We start from the raw sequence: 18935 nt of genomic DNA on the forward strand, positions 1-18935 counted from the left end.
TGGGCTTCCCAGGGACACTGTACTTGGAGATTAATGGTTACAATTTATGTTTAACTCGGTTCCTGAAAATTATAATCCACATGTAAAACTATGTGCAGCACATTTTGCTGAGGACAGCTTCCTCAATCTCAATCGGTTTAATGCCGGATTCGCACAAAGATTATTCTTGAAAGATGGAGCAGGTCCCTCTTTGTCTGGAGAAGGCGTTGTTTATGGACCACAACCGGTAAGTGTATTTTATTATTTAAGTTGGTGCGTTTAACAGTTTCTGTAACTTTATTACACAAAGGGCAACGCTGTTTAGCTTTATTAACTAGATGTTAGGGCTGTGCAAAAAAATCGAATGCGATTTTTCATGCGCATCTCGTCAGTAAAAACGCTTCTGTGATTATAAGTACATCTCCAGCACGTGCGTTCAGATCAGGATTGCCAGGTTTTCAAAACAAATCCTGCCCACTTGCTTCTCAAAACTAGTCCAAAACTAGCCCAGTCGCGTTTCCAGGAGGGCAGCCTGCGCTCAGCTGCTGTCGAATCACAACACAGGAACCGCTGGCCCAATCAGAACTCGTAACGTATTTCTGAAGGAGGGACTTCATAGAACAAGGAAGTCATCAGCCCGTTTTTATGACAGTGAAAACAGCATTATACAGATAGGTGAATTGTGTGAAAAATACTGTGTTTTTTTACACGCGAAACATGAACACATGTTATATTGCACACTGTAAACACAATCAAAGCTTCAAAAAAGCACGAAAAACGGGACCTTTAAAAACAATGAATCCATAAAACTTTATAATATAATATATATAGTTTAATTCAGTTTCATGTTTTCTTAACCTAAAAATAGTAATAGATATATACAATTTTATATATATATATATATATATATATATATATATATATATATATATATATATATATATATATATATATATATATATATATATATATATATACATACATATATATATATATATATATACATATATATATAATTTTTATAATGGTATAATATATTTTAATTTAATGTTACTAAAATACTACTGTTTTTTATTATTAAAATAAGGTTTATTTTATTTTACTGCATTGTACAGTTAGGTTAGTAAATTAACTGCATTAAATACACTTTGAATATTTAATTAATCTAAATATTTTAAACGTGGGCTGATAATTTATGCATTTTGACTTTAAATCAAATAATACATTTCAGATTTATGCAAGTTTGATGTCAATCATGTTTTCTACAAAATGTATTGTAATTAATTTTTATTTTATTCAACTAATATGATCTTTATATAAGTTCGATCTTTATAATCATTCAGCATACATTTCGGAGCAGCTTTCATGTCTGAAGTGTGCCTATAATGGCTTAAAATGGTTTTGATCACTAGATTTTGGAAAAGAGCCTCTCTTTTCCCCTCTTTCTCTCTTTTCTTTCCATCCCTCTTTCTGAGCTAATAAAATGGCTAGCCAGCATTACAGCTGTTAGTTTCCATACTGTCTATCAATCATTTCTGATTGGTTAATCACAGAGCAGAGTTCCTCTTATTGGGCCTGAGCCTTGTTAATAATTCATTCCTGTTCCCCAATTACTCCATCTTCGTTTCACTGGTCAGAGATTAACTCTCATCTGCCCGTATGCTGACACATGGTTCCCTTCCCCTTGTGTGTGCGAGGTGTGTCTGTTTGTGAGCATGTGTTTTCAGTCCACTGAGTTCTTTGGTCCGACTCTGATTTAAAGAGACCTGACGTCCCGGCATTGCCTTCATTGCTTCCGTCCTTTCCTTCAGCCCCTCTTGTGATCACTGGTTACCTCTCATCTCCACTCTGAGCTCATTCTGTCTGTTGTTTGATGAAAGGAGGTTAGATGTACAAATAGAAGGAGGGGAAGAATAAAAAGGGTCAAGGATGTACAGTTTTCCTTCCCTGTACATACAGGACTTGGTATAAAAAAAGAAATAGCTGGTTAACAGCATACTAGTCTGAGATTTGCGTTTTTATGTAGCGTTAAATCTAATTATATTGGTCTTTTTTTATCACACATGGTGCTGGATTTTTAAGAAAAAACTAGTTTTCAAAAAAAAAAAAAAAGAATTTATAAAATGTGTTCAGTTTTACTGCATTCAGTACTTTTCTTAAGGTAAGAAAACAAATGAAACTGATTGAAACTGTTTAAAATATGAATTATTTATTAAACTCATTATCTAAAACATGGTCTATGGCCAGATATTTTAATATGCTTTTTAGCAGCAGTTTTTATGGTTTCATTGTTATTCATTTATTTACTCTGGGAAATCTAAATCTAAGATTGTCTAGATTCACTATTATTATAGTCAAAGTATATAAAAAAGACTATTTTACTATCTTATGGAATTTTAGTTAACTTTGCTTTTCTTATAGAAAGAAAACAAATGATGCAGTTTTAATGTACAATTAAGTAAATTAATTAACTGCATTAAATAAACTATTAATATTTATGGCCGGATATTTTTATATTCATTTTAGCAGTAATTGTTCATGTTTTCAATATCATTCCTTCAATTGCTTTGATAAACGAAGTCTATGGTTTAAATAATCTGGATGAATTTAGTTGATAACTTTTAATCTAACAAATATTAATAAGCATAATGTATTATTATACATAAAGTATTTACAGGGATTTCAATAAAACCTGAGTTATACATTTTCATACAATTTTATTTTATTTCAAAATGTTGTTTTATGCATTCAGTACAGTTTAACTGAAACCTACATAATGCCATTAGATAATGTTTTTAATTAATCCCGACTGTTAACATGTTGGCTATGGTAACCCTGATATTTTAATGTGTAACTATCCATATGTTTTCTTTGTCATTCATTCATCCATTTACCTATCTATGTCCATTCCAAGTGAACACCCATTTAGTCCCCTCAGACTTTAAATGCAATAATGTAACATACAAACTCTGCTCTGGTGGCCATTAGCACACTGACACTCAGCATCACCAACACTGTCTTCTAAAATCTCACTGGAACAAGTATGTGGCGTGTGACTTTGCTAACTGTGCTGAGTGACATTGTGCCTTACCGCACTCCTCTTCCTCGCTAACCTGTGCTACCTTCCTGGATGGCCGGCATAACGCCCCACTAAACATTAGCCACAGGACCGAATGAAGCCCAGCCAGATCTCTCTTCACCTCTCAGTGCTCATTCGTTGTCATCTCAGCTTGTTGTGTGTAAACCGAGTGAGTGTTGTGTCAGAGAGCCTTTAAAACTCGTTTGGTTTTCTTTTTTTGGTCTCCCAAAGCTGCTTCTTTGCTCTGTCTGTTGTAAACCCTTTTGTTTCTGTTCATTGCCAAAGCTCCACTCTAGGCTGGAGGGGCTCAAAGATGATCGCAGGAACCATAGGACCTTCGACTCGCGAGTAATTATTCCCAACCCACGCAAAAAAAAAAAAAAAAAAAAAAAAAGGAGCTGCTTCCATCCGCAAACTCTGCTTTGCGTCAGGAGTCCAAACTCCTTGCTTTACACTCTTCTTATCTCTCCTCGTGTCTGTTTCTTTCCTTCTCTCTCATGATCTTGTCTGTAGACGTCGCTCTTTCTAATGCTCTCTTTGTTTTATTAGCCGTTTGGTGTGTTGGAGTCTCTTGTGGCCATTGAGTTCTGTTTCTTAGATCTTTTTCCTCCTGTTTTTCTGTTTCTTTTAAGTTTGATCTCCATTTAGATGCAGTGTTTTATTGCTGTTTGCTGTATGTGAGCTGCACCTCATCGTTTTTTAATTCTCTCTCTTTCTTTGCTCTGTGTCGATCATCGATTTGTCGTGTTGGTGCTAGTCTGTTGTAACTGGATCGTGAGTAGAAAGGACTTGGGACTTGCTTGTGTGTCTCCCCCTATAGGCCAGGGGCATTGCGTCTCAGCACGAAGGACACATAAAGGGCTGTTTTTAATGCTTTCATGCAGTAAATCAAAGACTTAATATCTATAAACCTCTGTTACTGTAGCTTCAAGTCAGTGTGTATTTTTGCATGGAATTTGATTGCCCTCTCATACCATTACTCTTGGCCTAAGGGAACTCCATACTTTATGATACTTTGTATTGGTAGATTCCACACTTACAGCTGAGTGTATAATCAAATTTGCTATTATTATTATTATCTTAAAACAATCATGGCTCATTTTGAGAGAAATTTATCTTAAAAGGGGTCAGAACTGAACTGCAAGGAACGGGGTGCTTGATTTTTGGTCCATCGTATGGAGCTTCTAGCTGTTAGTCAACATGAAATCAAAAAAGCAGTTTTTTTTAAATAAATATTTGTTTATAGGGACATATATATACATCTATTTTGACATTGTTTTAGGCTACTGTTGTAGATGTAGTTTCAAAATGATTAACAATATCAAAGAAAAAAAGAGAAGAATGACCTTTGGGTTAAGTCAAGATGCTTTTGAGGCTGAACCTGACCTTTGAACTTCAACTTCCAGTCATAAAGCAAAAAGAAACCCCATTTTGTTAGAGAATGCCCACTTTTCATGATCCAATTAATTCTTGATGGATAAAAGCAAGTCTAACTCTACATTGTTACATTCATTAAATTGTAAAATAACAAAAAAAAAAAAAAAAACACACAAAAGCAGTATTCTAAGTTTTATCAAGCTAAACAATATAATTTTTTGAAGAAACAATCAAAATATTAAATGCCTAATTTTTTTTTTAATTTTTCCAATTGAATATTCACTCTGAAATACATCATATTATAGCATTACAATATTTCATGTTGACTTTAATGTTCATTATATCAGATGCTTTTCTGGGATCAGGTTGTTTTGGGCACTACAAAACATAACTTTCCAAGACTCGCTACAGCATTATGTCAAGACCATGATGATAATGATAATAATGATAATAATGGCAGTAGGATTGAAAATGTTGTTTTCAGTTTGTTTGTTTTCAAGCTAGTTTCTTTTGGTTATTTTGTCTGAATGTGTAGATGATCATCTGGATCTTTATGAATCCTGTCAGTGGAATGCTAACTCTCCTGGACGGAGGATGGGGCTCCTTTTGTGCTCTAAGTCATGTCTTTCTGTCTTTCTTTTCCCAATTCCTTTCTCTCTCTCTTCCTCATTCCCTCTCATTCTGTCTGTCTCTCTCTATATCTGTAGGTGCAGTCACGATGCAGCAGCAAGGAGAACATCCTGAGAGCAAGTGGGTGACTGATTGTATATTATCGTGATGTTTGTGCATGTCTGTTTTAGAGCATGTTTAAATTGTCACTCTTTGTCTCAGGTCACAGTGCAGTGGACATCACCAAGGTAGCTCGGAGACACCGCATGTCCCCGTTTCCCCTCACTTCTATGGACAAGGCCTTCATCACTGTGCTGGAGATGACTCCTGTCCTGGGTACTGAAATCATCAACTACAGAGGTGAGACCCTTGCTTGTTCATACCAAGTCTAAACTAGATCAATGGGCTGTTTACACCAAGATAAACCACATGAACGAATATATTCACAGACTAAGTGTGTGAAGTGACACGTAGCCAAGTATGGTCACCCATACTGGGAATTTGTGCTCTGCATTGAAACCATCCAAGTCCACACACACACACACACACACACACACACACACACACACACACACACACACACACCGTGCACACACCCAGAGCAGTGTGCAGTCATATTGCTGCTGCACCTGGGGAGCAGTTAGAGGTTCGGTGCCTTGCTCAAGGGTTTCACCTCAGTCGTGGTATTGAGGGTGGAAGAGAGCGCTTGGTTATTCACTCCCCCCACTGACAACCTGAGACTCGATCCTGCAGCCTTTGGGTTACAAGGCTGACTCTTTAACCATATGGCCACGACTGCCTGTAGGTACTTGTAGTTAATGATAGCAGTTTTTATAAAGTATTTAAAAATTCTTAATCTTGGCAAGTTATTGGTGAGTGTGAACAGCTGGAAGGAAATTAAGATGTCAAAATATGGGATCTGTACATTAGGACTTGTAATGTAAATTCAGCCTAATATACCTGCAGCTGTCATTAGTATTGATCAAACAACAATATTAACAAGAGTCTGTTTATGGCTGTTCATGGCTGAATAAATTTAGTAGCTGTAATGAGTCCTTTACAATCAAACATTCGAAAAAAGACAAATTGTCTTCAAATTTGAACAGCAAACAGTAAAAAATAAGTAGTCACAGTTAACAAAAAATAAGATTATAATAATCATTGCAGTTAGTGGTCGACCAATATGTCACCAAGGCCGATATATTTGCCTATATTTAAAGGGATTGTACACCCAGAAATCAGCATTTCTTCTATTATTTGTTCACCCTTATATTCTTACAAATCGATATGATTTTCTCCACGGAACGATAAGTTTTTGCGTGTATTCTCTACCCATTTCCATAAAAAAAAATTATAATAAATTAAAGACCCAAAAAAGAACAAGAAAATCCATAAAACATCACAAAAATAAGCCATATGACTATTACTGTATGTTGAAGAACATCCTGTTATAAAACATATAAGACACATGCTATCATGAGTAGCTCCTTTTTCTACATGGAAGAAGGAACATCATATGGCTTTTGAAAGACACAAGGATAAGTGAATAATGGCAGAACTTTTTTTTTTTTGTGAACTATCCTTTTAACATGAAGCACTGTCCTTCCGATGGTTCACAAAAATGGTTTCTCAGTGGTTGTTGGTCTGTGGTATATATAGGCCAGTAAGTGCTGTCGGCATATAGTCACCAAGCTCTTCGCTTTGCAGGCTTTTAGCTTTTGCTTTTTTCATCTTCCATGCCAGTAGCATCACATCTGTCGCACATCTGTTCGTTGTTTCTTTCAACCCATCGTCTTTCCATCATTCTAGCTTTAATCTTCTTGCTCGTTCCATCCTGCTGTCCTCTGTTATTTTTCGGCTCTCTGAGTCCTCTGAAGCTTTGATGCCGTTACGATCATCCAAAGACAGATCCTGTGGTCAGTTTCTACACAAATCCAACCTTGAAAGCCTTCTTTCTGAATTTCGGCAAACCTCTAGAAGATTTTCAGTTATTCATAGTTGCTCAGTCCACATGAAAATCGGGAACGGTCCAGTCCCTAAATTGCATCCCATATTTTTTTATTTACTTTATAGTTGGCACTCTGACACAGCCCATGCTATTCTTTTTTATGGCTCTTCTTGGGTTTTTTATTGCCATCACTAACACAGGGAGGCCACCCTTGCATGTGGAATTGTGAATTGTGCCACCACGGCGCGGGCTGTGAACTAGCCATTAATTTTGGTCCATGTGGTGGGGTATAGCAGGATTACTCATGTGGTAGTTAAATGTGCCCAATGCGTCTGGCAGGGACCAATGCAGGTGACTTGGCCCCTCCAGCACGAAAAGGCGTCTGGCACCAGAGTGGCTCAAGTTGGCGGAAAATTCCTCTCTGCACTGGCGCCGAAGCAAAGGCAGAGAGGAGAGACTTGGTCAGTGCCGCCCACACCCCAAAGTATTACACAGGTCAGTGTGCACCTTAACCAGCACCTTCATGTCCGGCACACATCTTCGAGCATGCCCGATGCTCCTCTGGCCTCAGTAATGTGTGGAATAGTCATCCATGCTACAGCGCCATTTCACCTCCAGACCTGCAGGGGGCGATTGAGAGTTGTTTGCAACCATTAATGAGAAGGTGAAAAAAAAAAAAACCTTATGTCAAGGACTGATCAAAATATGTCTGGATCACAATTTGCATACTTGTATGCAAAGTCTAATACTAAAGTTGAAAAAATGTAACATTCATTGTATACTTTTAAGAATAAAATAGGCCGGTGCAAAATTTTGATCAAAATTGCATCTTAATATTGCATCAGTGAACCATCGCAAACAAATCTACTTGGATTGCACTCAATGATCCATCCAATTAAATATTATATGCCATTTGAGTATCTATCTATCCATCCATCCATCTATCCATCCATATATATATATATATATATATATATATATATATATATATGACACACTATTTTGTGACACACTATTACGGATAGTATGTCGAATTGGGATTCAGCTTTTTAGAGACAAGTGAATCACTGGAGTTTTTGGTTTTCCTTTAGCTTGTTCCACTTATTTGAACATGTCATGGTTGTTATTAATAGTCAGAGAACAGAATCGTGTTCCATGTTTGGCTGTATCTGTTTGGTTTATCCATGGAGAATGGCCTAGTTTAAAAGAGTTTTTTGTTGATCATTTGCCCACGACTGATGCTATGGAAGCCAGTGACCTCATCAATCGTGATGCGTGACGCAGCGGTTAGAAATGGCAGTGTGCTTGCCTACAAAAAAAACAAAAACCACTTAACGCAAGCATTCAATACAAAAGCTTTTCTGACATCACCTCTTTTCACAAAACCCACCAACACATCAAACATTGTGCCGTTAATCTATTAGTGACCGTGTGTAGCGCTTCACTGTTTCATGACAGATAAAAGTGATGGATTTTCAGCTCAGCTCCAGCACAAGGAGGGCAGGTCCAGATCAGTGTAAATAGAGGAAATATCCTCACCCAGCCATGAAATGTCGCTCATAAATTTTTGAAATGCGTTGTTCATACAACAAGATGGGTGTGAGTTATGAGCGGCTGTCTGTTTTAAAAGCTCTCTCTGTCACCTCGGTTAATAAAATGAATTTAAAATGAATAAATGGACTCGGCCTTGGAGAAGATTGGCCATTAGAGTATGCTGAGGTGGAACTGTCTTTTCTGCTGGATGTGAATGTACAAGTAAGAGTTTACGATGCACCACTTATAAATTACAGAAAACCATTAGGTTTGCAGATATTGCTGTAAATGTATATACTACCGTTTAAAAGTTATTGATAGAAGTCACTTATGCTTATCAAGGATACATTTATTTGGTCAAAAATACAGTGAAAACCATTAATTGTTTTTATTTTAAATATATTTTGATAATTGATTTATTCATATGCTGGTGAAGCTGAAATTTCTACAAACAATTAAATCAGTCTTCAGTGTCACATAATCCTTCAGAAATCATTCTAATATGCTGATAAGGTGCTAAAGAAACATTTCTTATTATCAGTGTTGAAGACCGTTGTGCTGCTTAATATTTTAAGGAAACTGGCACATTTTTATTTTCAGGACTTTTTCATGATTAGAAAGGTCATGACCCCAAACTGTTGAACAGTACTATATTATTGGCTAATATGATTTCAAAGAGACTTGAGAATGCTTAGAAAAATCTATTTATTTTTATTATGTTTTTTTTTGTTCTAGTTTTAAAGGATAGATTGTAATCGCTTTAAAAATGCCTTTATCACATTTTTAAAGGATTAGGGAAATAATTTGTACTCTTTCAGAGTGCTACATTTTACTATTTTTTTGGGTTTGCCTCCCTCCTTAGACTATTTAAATTTCTTTCTTTTCTGAGTTCTCAATATTTACATGTACAATTTATATATATTTTTTTTATAGCAATGAATCACCATCCTAAATACCCCTGTCCATTACACCAAGCACTTTAGAGAAACTTTCTTTTGTGTGTGTGTGTGTGTGTGTGTGTGTTTGTTTGTTTTGTTACGGTTGCACATCTCAACCAGGACAGCAGTGACTTTAGAATCACTTTTAGGAGCATTGTTTTTGCATTCATTTCAGACGACAGTGTTTAGTTTGGACTTCAGGCTTAAACATGTGGTCTCTTTACAGACGTGTGCTCGGCTGTGTTGAGTGGATCTGGGCTTGTTGTATTGTAGCTGCAGGGAATCGTTGCAGTTTCATGGTGATTGGGTTGTCAGTGCTCTGTGATGCACGCTTGTGTACTCATCTCTTTTTGTAGATAACACTGTACCCATCTGTTTGATCTCCCAATCCAGACATGCGCTATATTTAGAGCCTCGTCAGATGTGCTGTTTTAGAGAAATAAGTCTTTTCTAATCAGCCTCCAGCTGAGGAGAGGCATCATTAGCATCAGCTCATTCTCCCTCTTTCATTCGTGTGCTTTATCTCTACAAGAGCCCCTTTGCACTCTCTCGTTCTCTTCTTTTTCTCTCTCTCTCTCTCTCTCTCTCTCTCTCTCTCTCTCACTTTCCTTCCGGCTTTCCCTTATTCTTTATTCCTTCCTCTCTTTCCCTCTCTCTCTGTCTGTCTTCTGTCTTTTCTCTTCTTCTTTTCATGTGGGGAGGGCGCTTGTTGCTCCCTCAAGAGATCTCAGGCATTGTGTGTGAGTGGAAGTGTGTGTACATGTTACACTGTGTGTTTGGTGCTTAGAGGAAATGGCACATCTGTGTTTCAGGGCACACTCTCATCCACCTTTCCACCTTTCCTTTATTTAGGCTATGCACAAATTCCTGTGCTTTCATATGGAAGTCTGAAATGTGAAATTCAACCACTGATGTATGTTTTTCATCTGACATTTTGACGTGGATTTCAACAATTTATCTGTGTTAAACAAGTATAATTTAATTTTGGGGAACAATGTTTTTGGTACCTACAGCATTTTCTGTGGCCCCCCTTGGACCCAGAAGGTAGTCGTTGTTAAAAAATGGATTGGATCTTCCATATAATGAAAATAACTTTTGATAATCAAGATTGTTAATCAATGATATTTATCAAGATCAAAATCAGAATAACTTTTATGGGTTGCCTTTTTGTAACAGTACTAGCTACACATTATAAATAATACAAAATAATAATTTTGTAGTAACTTGCAACAATGTGTGATAACTTGCGTGTATGCAAAGATAGTAGCTTTAGCCATACATAAGTATACATAGATCCCATGTTACCCCCCCCCCCCCCCCCCCCCCCACACTCACACATTTTTAAGGAAAGGGGATGTTATTTCACTGTTTAAGAGCATTAAAATTTTACTGTTATGGGTTATCTTTTTGTTTCAATCAGAGCGTTTGATTGTATAATGTATTTTATATACATTATTTGTCATATTTTGTTAGTTAAGACAATGCACATATTCATCTGCATCCCTCACTTCTCTCGTTCTTACATCCCTCTTTTAATATCGTATGGCTGCATGTGTTCATTTGCTTTCTCATATAGCTTTTTCTGGCCTCTGATCTTGGCGCATTTACCCCTTTTGACTTTTATACAGATGTCAACTTGTTTACATTTTTTATTGTATTCGTAATTGGGTGCATCAGAGCTTTTTTCTGTCCTTTATCTGTGTTTGTAGATGGAATGGGTCGAGTTCTGGCTCAGGACGTCTATGCCAAAGACAACCTGCCACCTTTCCCTGCATCAGTTAAAGATGGCTATGCTGTTAGAGGTGAATACCCATTACTGCAAATTTACTTTACCACCAAACACCAAAGTATTGGAGTTTAAGAGCAGAACAATCACATATCTAATAATATAACAACGTAGACATGCATTTGCACATCAAAGTTTTTTTAAGGCACTGCCCCAACAAATGTCAAGTTTTAACATCAAGTAGAATTTAATTATAATAGTTTTAGTCATGTAATAGCAAATCTGAATTTTCAGCGCCAGTCTTCAGTGTCACATGATTATTAAAAAATCATTATAATATGCTGATTTGGTGCTCAAGCAACATTTATTGTTGAAAACAGTCATATTTTTGTATTTTTGGTACAAAACTTTACACTTTCTTCTGAATTTTGCATGGGTTGGACAGAACATTCAAAAAGCATTTATTTATTTATTGATTTTGCTGAGGAAAGTATTCATAATTTTATATATATTTTTACTATTACCATTTTATCCATATTAATTTCTTGTAATGCATGGAATAAGATGTATAACAGTCTTGTTTTTTACTTTAATCTTTACAATCTCTTTCACCAAACCTGTGAACCCCTTGAAAGTGACTCTTTTTACTGTTTTTCAGCTGCTGATGGCCCTGGTGACCGCTTCATCATTGGAGAGTCTCAGGCTGGGGAGCAGGCGAGTTACACGAACAGAAACTAGATAGTTTAACTAGTCTTCTTAAAGGGCTATGCTTTGAGAAGCTGACATGAACATGGTCTCTCTCCCTCACACATAAACGGGAAATGCCTGCTTTTGCACTAGCACCTTGTGTCTGCAGGAGGCTTGTGTGCTCAGATGGCAAGAAAACTCAGACTCAGTGAGCGTGTGTAATGAGTGCATTGCACACACACAGAGACCGAGAGAGAGAAAGAGGGGGAGATCCCCGTGGGCTGTGTGCAGCAGAAGTGCAGGACAGCACTCCAGTGCGCTTAGCTGACGTCTATCCAGTGCTCTGTCTGGAGAGCTTGTTTGCATTCCAGTCATGGGTCATTCTGTTGTTTGCTCAGCTAATGCCAAATGATTATGGTACAAATAACAATGTATATGTATGCATGTGTCATTTTGTATGAAAACGAACAATTTAACCCAGTTTCAGAAGGATGCAACATTAGTGTAGTTTTGCTTTCATTACCACAGATGTACACATGGATGTTTTCTGATGCAGTGGTTAAAGCTCTTTTTCTGTCTGTAGCCCACTCTCACAGTTATGCCAGGCCAAGTGATGAGGGTGACGACAGGTGCTCCTATCCCGTGTGGTGCAGACGCTGTAGTGCAAGTAGAAGACACAGAACTGCTACGAGAGTCTGAAGACGTAAGTATATCATATTCTCAACTGCAAACTATTTTATCTGTTTGAATCAATATATTATACGGAAAAAATAAATACTAACTTGACATCAACCATATCCCTAAACAAATAAAGTATGTTTTAAAATTCTTTGAGGATGTTCCCAATTTTGTTAGTTTTAACGAGCTTCTGGCAACAATTGTGAAACATGTATAGTTAAAAGTATAAGACAATTAAAAAGAAAAACAACCAAATATGTTAACAATATAGAGAACAACACAATGAATGTATGAATGCATAATTAAAATAAATTATACAGCAGTATTTTTTTAAGGATATTGCAACAGTATGTTTTGTATTATCTTAATTTAATATGGATAGAACAAGAGACACACCACACAAACACACTTGTAAACATTGTCTAACAACTTCTCTTATAAATTAAAGTCTAGTGTCATTCATGTGTGTACAGTACAGGTTGTGTGTACATGTCTCAGTCTGATTAGTTATGAATTACAGGGTACAGAAGAGCTGGAGGTGAGGATCCTGGTTCAGGCTCGTCCAGGACAGGATATCAGGTGAGTGGAACTCAGGTTTATTTCCTTTAAAAAATGCCAAAGACTTTTTATAACTGACCAAATATTTGTATCTTTACTTGTATATCTATTCGTACAAGTCTATTTTCATCAAACGTATTCGCGTCCATGTTTGATGCAGAATCTTCTTCGAAAAAAGAATTTTGGGTGTTTTTGATAACTCTCTTATGCTCACCAACACTGCTTTTATATGACCAAAAATACAGTAAGAACTGTAGTATTGCGAAATATTATTACAATTTAAAATAACCGTTTTCTATTTTAATATGTTTTTAAATGCAACTTATTTCTATGATGGCAAAGCTGAATTTTTAGTGTCACGTTATCCTTCAGAAATCATTTTAATATGCTGATTTGGTGCTTAAGAAATATTTCTTATTATTATCAAATTTAAAAACAGTTGTGCTGTTCAATATTTTTGTGGAATTTCAGTTTTTATACTGTCACTTATATGCAATTCAATGCATCCTTGGTAAATAAAATGTAAAAAAAGTGAATGTATATGATGTTTTGATGCTCAGTGTTTAACTTTTTCATCTTTTCATGAGGAATTAATCAGTCTCCTTTGTTTTGAGTTATAAAAACTAAAATGGTGTTATAAAAGCTGATGTTAAACTTTTTTTCCTTGTTCCTGTTACACACAGGCCTATAGGACATGATATCAAGCGTGGAGAGTGTGTGCTGGCTAAGGGCACTCACATGGGTCCATCTGAGATCGGCCTCCTGGCCACTGTAGGAGTCACAGAGGTGGAGGTGCAGAAGTTCCCAGTTGTAGCAGTCATGTCCACTGGCAATGAGGTAGGACGCGTCTGTGTGTCGCTTTGTTACTTTCTTTTGCCCATGGTAATTTCTTTTCTTTTTCTTTTTTTTTATGTGTTAATGTATACTTATGTATGCAGTTGTTAAACCCTGAAGATGACCTTCACCCAGGCAAGATCAGGGACAGTAACCGATCCACACTGTTGGCCACCATTCAGGAACACGGCTATCCCACCATCAACCTCGGCATTGTCGGAGACAAGTCAGCATCCCTTACTCATCATCCACCCACACACACACACACACACACACACAGTCAGCTCTGCACATGTCTAAATCTTTCCAACCTCAGCACTCCTCTGAAACTCCAGTTCATATATTAGAATCGATACAGGATCATACAGCGCCTCAGCAGAATTTACTGAAAGACAGCAGTTCCTGCAGTGCTCGGAAATATTTTTTTTTTGTATGTGGATACATATACTGTATAGATGGATAATATGTATAAGGAGCATGTATAAAATAGGTTAACAATGATAAGTAATAAGTAAAGTAGTGATAAATCAGTTGTATTGTCAGTTATAGGTGCTTTTCTGCATTCATCTGAATGAACTATTTTTTTTTGTGCTGTCCTCATTTTGGGCATATTACATTTTGAGTAAATTACTAAATACATTTAGTATAAATATAAAATATAACAATTTTGTATTTAGAAATATTTATATAATTTACTAATTATAATGATATTATTAAATCATAATATAATATAATATAATATAATGTTCAAAATTTTGAACTTTTTAAGATATCTGTTAAGTTCACCAAAGCTGCTTTGATTTTATAATAAATACAGTAAAAACAGTGTTTTGTGAAATATTATTGTAATTTAAAATAACAGTTTTCTATTTAATCTATTTTAAAATGTATTTATTCCTGTGATGGCAGTCTTCAGTGTAACATGATCCCTCAGAAACCATAGTGTTTTTATTTGGGGCTCAGATATTATCATCAATATCTGTTTTGTGGAAACTGTGATGCTGAAAGTGTTTTTTTTTTTTTTTTTTTTTTTAAAGCAGAGATTTTAAAAGAACAGCATTTATTTGAAATGGTAATATTTTGTAAGAATTTAAAAGCTTTAATTTAAAAGGAAAATGTAAAAGTTTTAGTCTGTCCTTGATGTATAGAAATATTAAATTCAGTTTATTGGTTGCATTATATTTGCACTACTAGTTATAGTAAAAGCAATCATTTTACACTTTTTGTACTTCACCAATATGCTAGGAATGGATTTTGCAAAGAAAGAAATTGCAAGTCATTTGTCATGATCATGTTTTCTAACCCCCTGCAGCCCAGACGACCTGCTGAGCGCCCTGAACGAGGGCATTAGTCGCGCTGATGTCATCATCACCTCCGGGGGCGTGTCCATGGGTGAGAAGGTCAGTTGATTGGAGTTGTCTGGAAGTGCTGTAAACTAATGAAAGGTCAAATGCTTGAAATGTCCGAGCTTCTCACTTCAGGAATGTGGCCTCATATATCAGTCTGCTTCATGACAAGAAGCGGATTCCATCGGTTTACTCAGAGGCCATAAGATCTCATAGCAGATCTCTTTTTAAGAGCTTATGCCACAGGTCAATGTATGTTTTAGTGCCATCTAGTGTTTCCGATTGTTTATTGTCACAAAGCAGCGTTTGTTAATCTAATTTTTAATTTTGGGTCTTTGCCCAGGCAGCAGTCCACTGACCGACTCATGCTCTTGATTTTCCGCTCTATTAATTAAAGTCTTTTTAATAACCTGATGTTCACCAGGCGCTGATAGATCTGTTGTCCTACGTAAGAGGAGAAACGTGAACACTCGTGCAAAAGTCTCTGTTTCTTGTGTTTTTTCAGGACTATCTGAAGCAAGTGCTGGATATAGACCTCCATGCCCAGATCCACTTTGGCCGAGTGTTTATGAAGCCAGGGTGAGTGAGAGTGTCAGTCTTAATCATGCAGAGCCAGATTTGTGTAAAGTCTGAATGGGGCAGCACTGACGTGAGGGGAGGCATTTGGTTGTTAGATTGAGGATATCATGCTTTTTTTTTTTTTTTAAATTTAATGAACTAACTGCCATAAAACATCAAGGATTTAATACCTGAAATACCTAATACCTATGGCCTAATAAATGTTGGGCAATATCAAAATATTGATAAGAAGCAGTGCATCCTGACTCCCAAAAGTTGCAAAATACCAGTCATTTTTCTTCAGCTTTTGCCTTTTTTTGCGTGAAATATACATCAGATGGTTTATGATCATAGGCATCTGATTCAACAAAGACAAAGAAATGTAGACAGAAAAAGAGCTAAATATTATTGTGTATATAAATCAGTGTTATTTTAGTATTACTTATTTCCTATTACAGTGTGTTATTATACTATCCTTAATATAGTATGTGCTTTTGTCAGTTTAATTCATTTTTTATGTGTATTTGTATTCAGCTTTATTTTATTTTTATATCAGTTTTTGTTTTAGTAATTTAGTCATCTAATGCTTATATTTATTTAAAAAGTATAGAGTATTGCAATTATTTCGAATTTACTAGAATTCAATCAAATGGCTTTCCCAACTTGTTTTTTGCATGTGTCCATATTATTTTTTTGTGCAGTCGCACTGTAAGAAGTGTGCGGCTGCACATGAGCGCAGCTTAGAGATAACATTGCCTGGGATCTAGAAAATTAATGCTTTATTCAATTTCTATTTCAGTTTGCCCACTACATTTGCCACCTTAGACACTGACGGTGCCAGAAAGCTGATCTTCGCCCTTCCAGGTATAATGCGCTGTGTATTTCACATACTAAGTGTGCATGTAAACAAACGGAGAAGTTTTGACGAGAAGAGTGTCTCTGAGTTGGAACTGTTTAGAATTTACACAAATGAAAACACATACACACACAAACCCAGGTGACTGAGTTTCCTCTTTCTCCCACGTACGTAGTATGTATAGAACAACTTCTCTTATTCTAACTATTGACATAAACTCACATACCTATATATTACCATCTCCAAACTAAATGGTCCCTTCTCCGTAAAATTCAATCAGCCCACGGTTGCCCACCTGTGTACCTTTCTGCAAACCTGCATCTCCCTGCTTACCCACTGGTCCGATCAGCTTTCCCAAGCTTGCCCCCACCCAGAACCATCTGTACTCCCACCTTGTGCCTTCAGAAACCAGGTGGTCGAGGCAGTGGTGACAGTGGCGATTTCTATATTCCCCTTCAAAGGTAATTTCACCTACAGAGACACAGGGGCGACTCTTCTGGAGGCTGTGCCCCTGAGTGACAGCGAGGCCAGCAGACTGCCTGTGCCTCCTCCCCCACAAGGAAGTAGGTGCTCTTAATTCAGGAAATAAGCCCTGTCTTCAGCCCAAGCTCAGAAAACGGAAATGGACTTGAAATTTTGACACAAAACCCTAATTACCAAAACACGAAATCTCTTTTTAGTGCACTTGGGCTCATTTGGGACCAGTATGTAATAATTATTACAGACATTGCAAGATGAAAACCTGAAAAGGCCTTTTCTAATCTACAGTAACAACCGCCAAAACACAATGATATTGAAACATAGGAATAATATTTTTGTTCTGATTTTCCAATGTGACACTTTCTGTTCTGTTTTCTGAGAGAAGCCTTGTGTTTTTTGCCTTTTTGTTTTTGCGTCTGTGGCACTCTTTGTAGCTATTAGTTCTGTTGCAACCTTCCCAAAGCCCTTCTGTTTTGTGTACTGTGATGTGGCTAAGTGTTTTGAAACTGCTGTTTGTCTGATGTAGTTCTGTCCTCCATTTGCTTTCAATGCCCTTCTTCCTTTCATGTTGATGTGGCGGAGGGCACCTCTGCAGTTGATACACTCTTCTTCCTTAACTGGTTTCAGTAGTTGGTACACATTTGTCTTATCAGAGAAGTAATCGGTTGACTTTACACTTTATTTGATTGCTTTGGTATGAGTTCAGTTCCATACCTAGTATTATTGGGCTTCGAAATGTACATTTACACAAATGTATGTTTGCTTCATCAGTGTCAGTGCAGCTTTCACACCAGCCAGACAAACTGAACGCTGACATCAAAAATACTTAGAATTTTGTCGTCATTTAATCACCATCATGTTGTTACGAACCTTGTTTGACTTTCCTTTTTCCATAGAACATAAAAGAAGAAGATGAGCAAAACGTTAATGCTGCTATTTTTAATTTAATGATATATGTTTACAGAAGGTATACAAAAAGAAAGAAATGAATAGCTTAATTCAACAAGGACGCATTAAATTGATCAAAAGTGGCCGTAAAGATATTTTAAGGTTACAAAATATCTATTTTTAATATATGTGGCTATTTTTAACTTTCTATTCATCAAAGAAGTTTTAAAAGAAATGTATAATGATTCCCACAAAAAGTACTTTGCAGCACAACTATTTTCAAAATTATAATAAGAAATGTTACTTGAGCAGCAAAGCAGCATATTAGAATGATTTCTGAAGGATCATGTGACACTGAAGACTGGAGTAATGGCTGCTATCTGTTCCATTAAACAGATATTTCCATTTAAAATGAATGAAGATAAAACAGTTATTTTAAATCCCAGTCATTTATTTTATATAATATTACGTTTTTTACTGTTCTTACAGAGACTAAACTTTTGAACAGTGGTGTACAAGAATGAGGTCTGAGATCTATTGAAGACTTTTTGCTTAACTTGTATGGTGTTTAGTTGTTCTTGGAGCCTGATGGCCACTGATCACTGTATACTTGAACTGTATGCAGAAACATTCTGCAAAATATCTCCTTTTGTGTTCTCTGAAATACAAGTTCAGAAAAGTTTGCAACAACACAAGTGAATAAATGGTGACAGAATTTGCATTTTGGAGGTGAACTGTTGTTTTAAAGACATCAGTGGTGCTTTATCCGGAAACAAACCTAATTCCCATCCACTACAGAGGATCCACAGTTCAGAGAGATTCTGCCCCAGACCTCCACCCCAGACTTGAAATCACAAGCCA

The 18935-nt window shown here is 36.4% G+C and overlaps 1 protein-coding gene across 10 annotated transcripts in view; it reads left to right on the forward strand.

Annotated features, from left to right (window-relative positions):
• Nucleotides 1-18935, forward strand: part of LOC132111669 (gephyrin) — an 86149-nt gene that overhangs the window by 62524 nt on the left and 4690 nt on the right. For 3 of the 10 annotated variants that reach the window (XM_059519187.1, XM_059519188.1, XM_059519193.1), the window contains 13 exons: nucleotides 3344-3406; nucleotides 5143-5185; nucleotides 5267-5404; nucleotides 11173-11265; nucleotides 11848-11903; nucleotides 12460-12579; nucleotides 13075-13133; nucleotides 13796-13949; nucleotides 14051-14172; nucleotides 15259-15346; nucleotides 15798-15871; nucleotides 16650-16714; nucleotides 17168-17269. In XM_059519187.1, coding sequence (XP_059375170.1) covers nucleotides 3344-3406; nucleotides 5143-5185; nucleotides 5267-5404; nucleotides 11173-11265; nucleotides 11848-11903; nucleotides 12460-12579; nucleotides 13075-13133; nucleotides 13796-13949; nucleotides 14051-14172; nucleotides 15259-15346; nucleotides 15798-15871; nucleotides 16650-16714; nucleotides 17168-17269 — 1177 coding nt within the window. The remainder of the gene's footprint in view (nucleotides 1-3343; nucleotides 3407-5142; nucleotides 5186-5266; nucleotides 5405-11172; nucleotides 11266-11847; nucleotides 11904-12459; nucleotides 12580-13074; nucleotides 13134-13795; nucleotides 13950-14050; nucleotides 14173-15258; nucleotides 15347-15797; nucleotides 15872-16649; nucleotides 16715-17167; nucleotides 17270-18935) is intronic. The other 7 variants (XM_059519190.1, XM_059519192.1, XM_059519194.1 and 4 more) reach the window with 3 other exon arrangements.

Source organism: Carassius carassius, chromosome 31 (genome assembly GCF_963082965.1).
Source record: "Carassius carassius chromosome 31, fCarCar2.1, whole genome shotgun sequence".
Taxonomy (NCBI): Eukaryota; Metazoa; Chordata; class Actinopteri; order Cypriniformes; family Cyprinidae; genus Carassius; species Carassius carassius.